The sequence below is a fragment of the Simochromis diagramma genome, unplaced genomic scaffold, assembly GCF_900408965.1.
Source record: "Simochromis diagramma unplaced genomic scaffold, fSimDia1.1 OVJJ01000578.1, whole genome shotgun sequence".
In the NCBI taxonomy this organism is placed as follows: domain Eukaryota; kingdom Metazoa; phylum Chordata; class Actinopteri; order Cichliformes; family Cichlidae; genus Simochromis; species Simochromis diagramma.
The window spans coordinates 425,645-436,677 of NW_024387395.1; the positions used below are offsets into that span (position 1 = coordinate 425,645).

At 37.5% G+C, this 11,033-nt stretch overlaps 1 protein-coding gene across 2 annotated transcripts; it reads left to right on the forward strand.

Annotated features, from left to right (window-relative positions):
- The first annotated feature begins 1,299 nt into the window (after positions 1-1,299).
- LOC120720334 lies at positions 1,300-7,100 on the forward strand. 2 transcript variants are annotated; one of them, XM_040009972.1, is made up of 13 exons: positions 1,300-1,617; positions 3,068-3,093; positions 3,403-3,488; positions 3,637-3,669; positions 3,762-3,851; positions 4,186-4,257; positions 4,366-4,454; positions 4,567-4,669; positions 4,906-5,008; positions 5,088-5,140; positions 5,248-5,326; positions 5,548-6,415; positions 6,524-7,100. In XM_040009972.1, the coding sequence occupies exons 2-12, from the start codon at positions 3,087-3,089 to the stop codon at positions 6,081-6,083; spliced, it is 1,251 nt and encodes a 416-aa protein (XP_039865906.1). In that variant the 5' UTR covers positions 1,300-1,617; positions 3,068-3,086; the 3' UTR covers positions 6,084-6,415; positions 6,524-7,100. The 2 variants fall into 2 exon arrangements, with proteins under 2 accessions (XP_039865906.1, XP_039865907.1); XM_040009973.1 differs by lacking the exons at positions 1,300-1,617; positions 3,068-3,093 and having other exon boundaries at positions 3,149-3,488; positions 6,222-6,415.
- Positions 7,101-11,033: the final 3,933 nt, after the last annotated feature.

Genomic DNA, 11,033 nt, shown 5'->3' on the forward strand with positions numbered 1-11,033 from the left:
TGCTGAGGCTGAGGAGCAGACAAAGGGCAAACGGACACTACCTTAAAAGGAGGTGGGGGTCAGGGTGTCAGCACCCTTGGCCACTGTACTAGTGTATTTCCATTGTGGGGGTGTTTACTGTAGGAGGAGGAGACCAGAGGTTATAACTGTAATTGTTGTGTTCTTTAGGTCAGCCTTCAGCATAGGACTGCAGTGTGCTGATCTCCACATGCATCTGTAAGAATAACGGTAATAAAAGGATTGTGTAAAACATGGAAACATCTCAGCGTGATCTCTACCAGGACCAAAACAATCGCAGAGACCGGCGCTGTCTCAACACAGCACAGATCTAAGTAAAAGCCAATCTCAATAAATGAGTCTTAAATGGTAAATGGCCTGCATTTGTATAGAGATTGACAGACCACGTGACTTTCGCGCATTGCATGCCGGGAACTCGTGGCAAAACAATCCAAGTACCGCATCAAATGCAAGCATTTGCAGCACCGCAAAACGTTCATTCTTCGGTTCCAATAAATTCTTGCTTTTTTTTTGCCCCCCAAAAAGGAATGTACAAAACGAAGGAGAACAATGCCGGTCCGTACAAAGACAGACTTGATGAAAAGTCAAAGAAAAGATACGAGGAAAAAAATCAAAGGAGTGCAAGGGTCAGACCCTTACGAACACACAGAGTGGACAAAAGACGTCAGCGTGCTGCCCAACTTTCACCACACTCATATTTATAATTACACGGTTCTTGGAGTGAGTGCATACACTCGTGAAGTTTAGTAACTTCAGGTCACTGCAACAAGCCCAGGTACAGTTTACCGACGGATGGGTGCAGGACCTTGAAATGCACCGTGTAGAACGAAAGACCATCGTACGAACAAAGGTAAGTTTACCAGTCTCACAAATCGTCGCCATAAATACACATTCGTTAACCGTTTATTAATAGGACCTTTGAGCTCAACGGTAATTAATTAGTAGTGGAAATAATTTCTGGTTCGCATCACAGAAATGTAGCAGTGACAATAATACTGTATGCTGTAATCGCACTGGGCAATTAGTGATACAAAACAACTGTTTTACCCTGTGAATAAAAGTATATGTTTTTGTCAGTGTACCATAATAACAGAAGCGAAACACAATATTGCGTCAGGACAATTCACTATTTATGCACAATAAACAAAGGAGCGACAATTTCTGTTCAGCGCCAGACTTGCTTGTAACCTATATCACCAATTATGTTAAGAAAAATGACGCATTAACTACAACAGCAGACTGACCTTTGTGGAAATGCTTGAGCAGACTAACCTGTGAGCTGGAGTGTTCTGGGACGTTATAATTGGTCTTTGAATGGCTGCAATCCAGGCCACCTGTCGCCTCTTTGTTACTTCGGAAACACGGCTCGAACAATTGGACGATCTGATTTCTTTGTGTCAGAGTTGTTCCCACATCATCATAATTAATGTTGTTCCAGGTTCAACATTGCAAGTGACCAATCACCTTCTTGTGACGTCATTCCTTTGCGACTTCGAAATACCCGCCTTCGAGTATTTCGAAATACAAGTGAAGAAGCGAGAAACGGCCGCCTGTCCGCCGAATTTGAAGTCAATTTAGGATACTTTTCTTTAATAAACGGTAAGCATTACACATAGTGATGGGCAGATGAAGCCTCATGAAGCACTGAAGCTTTTCATCCAATTGGTTCACCCCAACGCGAAGCTTCTTGAAGCTTCATTTGCTCTAGTAGGACACCTACTGGACGTAAAAATATTAGTTGGCATGAATTTGAAGAGTGTGGCATTTTGCACACAGCCTGTAAATGTCAACAACAAAAGGAGTGTGTAAAACATCTATATTGTAGTGATGGCAGTATACTGTGTATATTTATGCTGGCAGTACGGAAAGACAATAAAAACAAAGCACAAATATAAGTATCACACACATAACTTATTACAGCTGTATAATATTGTTATATCATTTAGTAACATTACTGCATGCTATATTATCATTGCATTTGATGGCTCACCTGGTCTTGCTCCACAATCGGTGTTCCCCTTATTCTCATGCAAAGCTCTGTAGTGCCTAAGCATGGATGAGGTGTTGTTGTTATATCCCAGCTCCCTGGCACATAGCAAACACTTCACCTTGTACAAAAGTACAGACAGCTTAACATAGGTTTTATTGCACCATCAGTATTATGAAAATACATCTTCTGTGGAAATTTACATACCTTGTTGGGAGATATAAGCTCAAAATGTTCCCACACAGGGGAGGACATCCTTCTCTTCGTAGCTGGCTCCATTCTCTCCTGACTTTCTCTCCTGACTCTCCTAAACCTCCAAACTCTCTCCAAACTGTCTCTAACTCTCACTAACCGCAACGGTCCACATTTTGAATGGGGTCTGAGGGGTTTATATCGCTGTCATATCTCGCGGCAAAGTTCGAACCGCTTCCTGAACCAGTCACGTGGTACAGCCGGGCAGCGAGGCTTCGGACGTCATCATTTTCAGCTCCTCCCATAAATGAAGCAAGCCTCGATACGCGCTTCGCGGAAACGCCCCCTCCATTACTCGACACACGCTTCGAAGCCTCGATACAGAACGTGACATCACCAATTATACATATGTTCCTCACTTGGCTTGCTGTTTGTTTGCTAGCGATAGGCTACTTGACGACAGCATTAGCTAACCAGTGTTCTCTAGACCAGCGTTCCCCAACTTTTTGGGTGTTTTGTGGCCCAGGTTGTCCCAGGGACATCGTGTAAATGTTGTCCCTGGGACATCGTGTAAATGTTGTCCCTGGGACATCGTGTAAATGTTGTCCCTGGGACAAAGTGTAAATGTTGTCCCTGGGACATCGTGTAAATGTTGTCCCTGGGACAAAGTGTAAATGTTGTCCCTGGGACATCGTGTAAATGTTGTCCCTGGGACATTGTGTAAATGTTGTCCCAGGGACGTCGTATAAATGTTGTCCCTGGGACATCGTGTGATAGCTTGTTAATAATGGAATGAAAATTATTGATTGTTATTAACTTGTGAAAAAGAAGTGTAACAAATCCACATGTTATGTTCTTACACCCTTACAGAAACTGTGACTCCTTCACAATGTCAGGTAAATGTCAACTCAAGTTGAATAATCAACCAATCAAGCCTTTTATTATCACATGCAAAGTTACACGTACAACTGCAATGAAAATTTCACCCTCTTCTGACCATACATATATTGCTTAAACATCACATTGGGAAGACAGGTCAGAAACAGTTAGGAAGGCCAGAAAACAATTTAATTAATAGATGAGGGGAGAGGAGGAGAAAAAACAAGTACAACCAGACAAAGCTCCTACAAGACTGAAATGGATGATGGTTGCAGCATGCAAAAAGAAAATGATATCTGTTGACTACAGCATATGCTTTCTCACAGATTACCTTGTGGGAGTAGCTGGACCAAACTCTATTGGTATTTCAAGTTTGAAATCCCTGTTTGACCAGACTAACATTTCAGATGAGGTACCTCTTGACATAAAAATCCTTTTATGTTGTAATAAAACTAATGTTAAATTCTGCTTTAAATACACTTTATTGTACAATTTACTTAATGAATCATATTCCTTAGTTATGTTTTTATTTATATGTATTTATTTATTTGTTTTATAAGGTAATAGATGGCCTAATCTATTTGCAGTGTGAGGTATGTTGAAAAGCTTGTTTGATCATAATGACATAGCATGTTTACGTTTTTTGTAATGTATTTGAAAACATGTATTTATGTTATTTTTATAGAATTTCCCTCACATTTATCCAATACCAAGCCAAATCACTGGAAAAATTTTGGATGGGTCCACAAGAGCACAAAGTGCATACTTTTTGAAGGTATGTCTTGGACTGTGGTAACTATGTTCTTATCACAAAGGGTTTATAAGTTGCCACTATAAACAAACAGCATTTTCCAAAATTGAAGCCTTGTCAGAAGAACCTGAAAAACACCTTTCTGAAACCTTTTCTGTGTAAAGACTTGCTCAAAAGCAATGCAATTGATTTGTTTTGTACACACTATAGAAATTAATTAATGTAAACAAAAAATGACACTTTCTATATGTTTGTGTATCTGCAGAATTAATTACAAGTCTCACCTGACAAGCTTTCGCAGTTTTGCAGTGTCATTCTTGACAGAAAAACATACTTGTCACATTCTTTTTATTTCCAGAAAAACATCTTTCAGATGTATGAGAAATTGATTGGAGCCTGTCTGGAAAACGGCAGCCACTGGACCTTGTTTGTAAGTTGCACAGATTTTGCACTCTCTCTAGTGCATGATACTTTTCAGTGTCCCTCATTAGGAAAGCTCAAGGCCCAAGCCGACCATATCCATCTTTTTACAAAACAGTTTTGTGACATACCCAAGAGGACCATAGTCTATATGAATTCATTTGGCGAGTCGGAGGTCAGAAAAAGTGCGGTGTTGAAAAACTGGAGGTAATTAATTAACATATTTAACATAACATATTTAATTTAATTGAAATCATTACCGAACGTGGTTATTGATTTCTCTATATGCTTTTTATTTGTAATAACTGTGATCTCTCAGCTCATTTGCTTCAGCAAGAGGCTGCGCTGGAGAGTGGACCTTGTCACATGTGAGCCACCCACATCAACAGGATGGGAACTCATGTGGAATGCATGTCGTCATGGTACTGAAAACTATAGCTTTAACCTATATAAGTAATGTTTACATTTTTGCCTATTCAGTTTTTAAAGCCTTAGAGGCAGGATGGTAAAATCTCAATGTTTTTTGTAGATTGAACCATTTCAGCAGTAATGCTTTGCTCTGGTTGCTCTGTTTTTTTTTTCTCGGGGGGGGGGGGGGGGGAATCTGTTAATCTAATTCTTTTTGTTCTTTTTTTTATTCTTCTTCGTCAGTTATTAGTTTGCCCAATCTCTCATTGACGGTAAAACACAAGTGGAGGAGTACAACACTGAAATCCCAAAGCTCAGGTCCCAACTTTGCCACTACTTATTTTCCTCAATAGGTAAAGATAAAATTAGCCGCCTTCTTTTTCTCTAACATTGGAAAATGTAACTTGTACTTAAACAAATTATATTTTGCAGATCGAGCTAGGAAGTGCAGTCAGTGCTGGTGTGTGATTGCAGCCAAAGACCGGGTACACTATGACATGTCCTTAGCCATATAGATTGTTTATTTAATGGACTTTGTTCATTTGTTTTTTGTTTGTTTATTTCTTCTTCTTCTTTTTTTTTTAATTCACAGGTGCAGTGCCAGAAATGTGGTGCCTACAAGCACATGCGTTGTTCAAAGTCTGTTTGTGGCATCTGTATCTTCTGTGAGAGTAAGTCACAATATAACTAAACAATGTCCAAAAATGTTTAAAGTGAAATTTTTTTTCGTAATTTTGCCTTTGCACACCAGGACTGTGTAATTAAAGTGGACGTTTCAAGATCCAGTTTTTACACAAAACTATTTTAGACATAACTGTGTCGTATTGTGGGGATTTCTCTTCACAATTAAATTGATATAGTGCTGTTTATATCATTCTTCTTTATGTAACAGCACAGTGCAGCACAGCAGAGGGAAAGGAGTTGTGCAGCATAGTAGGTGGCTATACAGGAGGAGCAATAGAAGTAGCCAGTGAAGAATGTCATCAGGGAAAGCATCAGGCAGCGAATGACAAAGGAAAAGTTCCTAATGGAGAGAACATCTGCAGCAAATCGACAAGTAACAGTGAGATAGGAAGACTGACAGTCAGAGATGAAGGTACACAGACTGAAGACAACGAAAAAGAAGCAGAAGTATACAGCACAAGTCTGAGTACAGATAATGCTGCTGCTGATGATGTTGACAGGATCGATGCAGATACAGAATTCCAAACTGATTCAGAAGGAACTAATACAGTTTACAGAGTGCACGGTCGCTTATCTGTACCAAGCTCAAAAAAGAAAACCTACACAATAACAGAAGACGAGATCAAGCGCAGAATCAACGCAGAGGACATGTCAGTTCATGCTTTCAGAGGTTTGATTGGGGTAGGTATAAATTTCGTGATTTTGATGTCACCTGAAATAAATCCGGGTTACTCGTATCAATGAAGTGACAATGTGGCTGGAAGTTGTGCATTTGCTGCAACATATACACAATTACACCATGTAAACAAAAGCATTTAACTTTGTTTGTGTGTGTGTGTGTCTCTCTCTGCTCTTTTGGTGTTTGCACTTTTTCTTTTTTAGGGCCGTAAAGCCAAACTGCCCGCAATGATTCTTGACAGGCCTAAGAAGGCCAAAACTAAAGTAACGGTGTTTAGTGTTCTGAGTGAAGAGGAGGCTGGGGAGCTAGCCCTCGGGTTTGCCGGAAGATTGGCCTGCGATGTCACAAGAGACATGGTCTGTAAAGGCATCGACCATTCAAGTGCTGATATGACAAAGTAAGTTAGTAAAACAATATGAAAGTTGTATCTTTTTTGGTATTATTTGTCATTTCCCCATATTTGGGTTATTGGTGTAACATTGATAATCTTACTTTGTAATAACAGACAGACTCTTCTCAAAATCCAACACAACCTTAAACAGGAACTGACTGATTCCTCAACCTTCAGTTTGCTGACACACACCTTTGGCCCCGCTGCACTGGATTCTGTCATTTCTTTCCTGTGTGAAAAACTTGATCTTGTCTCTTAAATAATGAAACCTTTTGTTTGTTCTGTAAATCAGAATCTTGAAAATTGTTCACTGTTGTTCTAAGTTTGTGTTAACTATTTGGCAAAAATGATTGGTTCCTAATCCAAACAGCATAATGACTGTTCTAACACACATCTTAAAAATGCTACAAAGAAAGAAAATTATCACATATGTTTCAATATGAATGTAATTGTGTCACACTCGGTTTGTAGTAGCTTTCCTGTTTTATTTTGAGTTTTGGTATGTTTACACTGTTATTTTTATTTCCCGTGTGTTCGTCTTCCCTTATTAGTTTTACTGTATTTAATTAGTCTGATTTAATAACTTATAATTATTTACTTTCCAGTGTGTATATATGCTCCTCGTTTGGATTATTGTTTGTTTGAGTTCTGCCTGTCTTTTCTATTAAAGATTTGGACTTTTGGACTATTAGTGGACCTCGTAGGTTTTTATTCTGTGCAATTGGTAATTGACTGGGTTTAATTTAGTGGCCTGGAAAACAGGCCGGAGGGGTCTGGTCATTTTAACCCCCTAAGACCCGAAATCTTCCATGGCATGCATTTTTAATTTCTCTTTGATATTTGGGCCGATTGGAACCCGATGAATGTAAAAAGAAAGAATTACCAGGTTTTGTTTTTGTTTTGTTTTTTTACCTAATTTTTGTTTCTGAGAAAAATGAGAGCCACATATGAGGACATTCATTTGAAATTTCGATAGAACAGTTGCAGTATAATGTCCTCGTAACTGTATATCAGGCACTTGTTGATCAAGATTTAGTATTTTGGTCTAAATAACCCAAAATGTGATGTCCACATATGTGGACGCCAGGCTGGAGTAAAGTGTTAGAGCTATTTATACCTATGTAAACTTTTATACACTGGTTTTTACCTGTCTTGTTTCAGAAAGGTTTAAAAGGGTAATGTCCACAGTTTATTTGTTTATTTATTTGTTCGAATTCAACATATTTTATTAAAGTAATTGAGCTTGAACACAGAAAAAACTGAATCAAATAATCATAAAATCAAATCACTTGCACTATACTGAAGTCTAATCTACTCTGAGCTAATGCCGGTTTCCAACACTAATGATCGGGTGAAGGAGAGAGATGAGGGTGTGCACGGCCACTGGTGCTCTTATCCCTGTTCTTTGTGATACAGTCCAACAGGAAAGCAGTCAAACCCTTGGACATTAGCCAAGTTAACGTTCACAAATATATACACACAGATCAACTCTGAGCCCCAATGTCAGCATTAGCACAAACATGCCACTTCATACCAAATCTCAGTGTGAGGTCAGGTATTAGTCTCATTCCATTACTCTGGCTATATTTTCTTACCCATCATTACTATTAAACTTATACTTAGTCATACTCTAAATTACAATTAAGGATGATTAACTATTAACAAAATCACACCCCGATAACTCTATTATTACACTTTGCATTTAATCATAAAAAGGCTGGATGTTGAAACGTTTTACTTCTATTTTGTATGAGCCAGGATTCTCAACAGCTGATACTCTATGTCCAAAAAGTGACAGGTACCGTTTTATGGAGCAAAAAACTTAAGAGCGCATATTTTATAAATAATACCAACAATTACAAATGCAGACCTTTAATAGTAATAAGTAATCCTTTATTTATAATACATAGCAATATAAAAATAGTAACATATGAAAATATTACAATGGGCACAGATGAATTTGTATCAAAAACAGCAACCAAGCCAAAGTAATGAATAACACACATAAATAACAACTGCTTGAGAGAGCAAACAATTTCTTTTCATCTGTTCCTTGGCAGAAAGTTAAGACAGCTTTAGTTTCAATAAACAGAAGTAATGGATGCAGTCCCTTTGAAATGTCTACACAAAAGTCTACTTGTGCATACACTTAGCTTTAACTCTTCTCTTTTTTGTTTTGTATTCCAAAAGGTTTTCATTTTCTCCAGAGGATGTCTCTCTTTCAGTGGTTATCGACTGTTCACATTCATTTTCATAGACTGTTGGAATGTCGATGCTGGCCGAACGTTTCTTGCTAGAATACAATGGCCTAATTTTGCGTGCATTATCTGTCGTCTTTATTTCGTACTGGCATATACTTTTGCCTACTTCTTGTTTTGTTTTTAAGACATTTGTATGCAGTTCATCTATCATTGCAGTAATACCCTCTGGAATGAATGCCCACTGTTTAACTGTGTCTAAAACAGCATTTAGTTTTCCAACAGCACCTTCTGTGCATTTTTTGTCTGTGCTTTCAACTACAGGAGTGTCATTCAAAGTTGATAGAGGACTTTTCAGAGAGTTTTTCATTTGTTTAAAATGGCTACAAGCCACCTTCAGGCAAGCACATGTGTTATAGTGAGAGAACGTACAACAAGTGCACTGAAGTGTTTCAGCCGATGCAAAAAAACACAGATTTCCAAACAAACTTGGCATTTTTATCACTTTCAAGTCCTCACAGTGTACAAAGTAATGCCTTTCTTTCACTGCAATTCTTGCCAAGGTAGAAATGTCTGTTTCCATGTTTGGATAGATGTCATTGTCAACCTCTGCTAATTTTGCAAGTAACACTAGATGCTTGCAAAGAAGTCCTCGTAAGCCATATGTACAGTTGCAGTAGGACTCAACAGGGCAGACATCATACATTATGTCTTCTCTTGACTCAGATGGAACTTGATATGCATTAACTCCATGGCTGTTCTTGACTGTAATTTTAAGAGCCCAACCACTTTCCATCAGTCTTGAAGCAGAGTCTGAAACTTGAGACAAGGTGTCAGCAAACCTGTTTTTCATGCGGCTCACATCTTGCAGGGTTTTTATGACTGAGAAGTAGTCGTCGGCCTTCCCTAGGAGCACTTCAATCAGATCATCCTATTCTTGTAGCCAGATAAAAACTGGTATTTCAGGCGGTGGAAAAATCTGAAAAACAGTTATTTGAAATGATTAGTAACTGTAATTGAAGGAATTTAAAGTTTAAATCAAGACTGTATTATTTTTTTAAAAATTGGAATACCTATTGCACACGTCTTTTATAAAGGAATGCTCTGTGCCGGTTTAGCTGATTTAGGCAAATCCACCTACTCTGTTTTTTGTTGTGATAACATAAAAAACGCTGCTAGAATTTAAAGGATTTGCCTAAAACCTGTTCTGGCAATGACATGAAGAACCTACTTAGTTTAGCCTCTTGGATTAAAGCATAATATCTTTTTTTCAGCAATACAATGGAATGAGGTCAAAATAATAAATCATACCTTTCAATTGTATTGTATTGTATTGTATCTTTATTTGTTTCAGACATATAAAACAAAAAACAATATATACACACTACATATATTTTCATTTACAGATACGAATATATATGTAGATATACACACACACACGTATGTGTTCAGATAAACAAAAAATATATAATGAAATAAAACAAAATCGTCTGACATAATGTAACAATGTTTGGTCTGAAAAGGAGTAGGAAGAAGTATGAACATACTTATTAATTCCTACCCCTGCTCAACATCTTATTGATCCCACATAATTCACCTAATTCCCATCATCACATACTCCACACGATACACGAGGAGAACCTATATAAACTTGGCTACCGTGATTGATATAATTTGGATATAATTTGATATTTTTATACATACAATGGGTGATCATCTTTATCGGTATCATATTCTTCCAAAATCAGTTTTCGAAGTATTTTCATGAACTTACTAATTCCTGAGCATTGCTGTAGATCTATAGTAAAACTATTCCACAGTTTTACCCCATAAATAGTGACACAAAAGGTTTTAACCTTTGACCGTGCTTTAAGAATCCTTAGATTCAATTTCCCCCTCAATTCATAGTCTCCTTCTCTGTCATAGAACATCCTCTGTATATTTCCTGGTAACATATTGTATCTGGCCTTGTACATAATTTTTGCAGTTTTATATTTTATAAGATCCATAAACTTCAGTATTTTTAATTTCAAAAACATGATGTTAGTATGGTCTCTAAATCCTGCTTTATTAATCATCCTGATTGCTTTTTTTTGAATTTTACATATTGGTTGAAGTGCAGTTTTATATGTGTTTCCCCAAATTTCCACACAGTATTCCAAATATGGCAATATAAGTGAACAATAAAGTACCCGGAGTGATTTGGAAGGCAAAAAATATTTAACTTTACTCAGTACGGAGATGCTTCTTGACAGTTTGGCTTGTATATGCTTTATGTGAGGTTTCCAGCAGATTTTGTTATCTATTATCACACCCAGAAATTTTGTATCCGAAACTTGCTCTATTTCAACATTGTTTACTAATAATTTTGCTCCTGCATCTTTTTTACAATTTCCGAATAACATAAATGTAGTTTTTTCCAAATT

Bases quoted from the DNA above. Each gene is read 5' to 3' on its own strand.
- LOC120720334 (XM_040009972.1), top strand. The intron at 3,670-3,761 runs GTATGTTGAAAA...TTATTTTTATAG, and splicing joins TAATCTATTTGCAGTGTGAG to AATTTCCCTCACATTTATCC. The intron at 5,327-5,547 runs GTAAGTCACAAT...TTTATGTAACAG, and splicing joins CATCTGTATCTTCTGTGAGA to CACAGTGCAGCACAGCAGAG.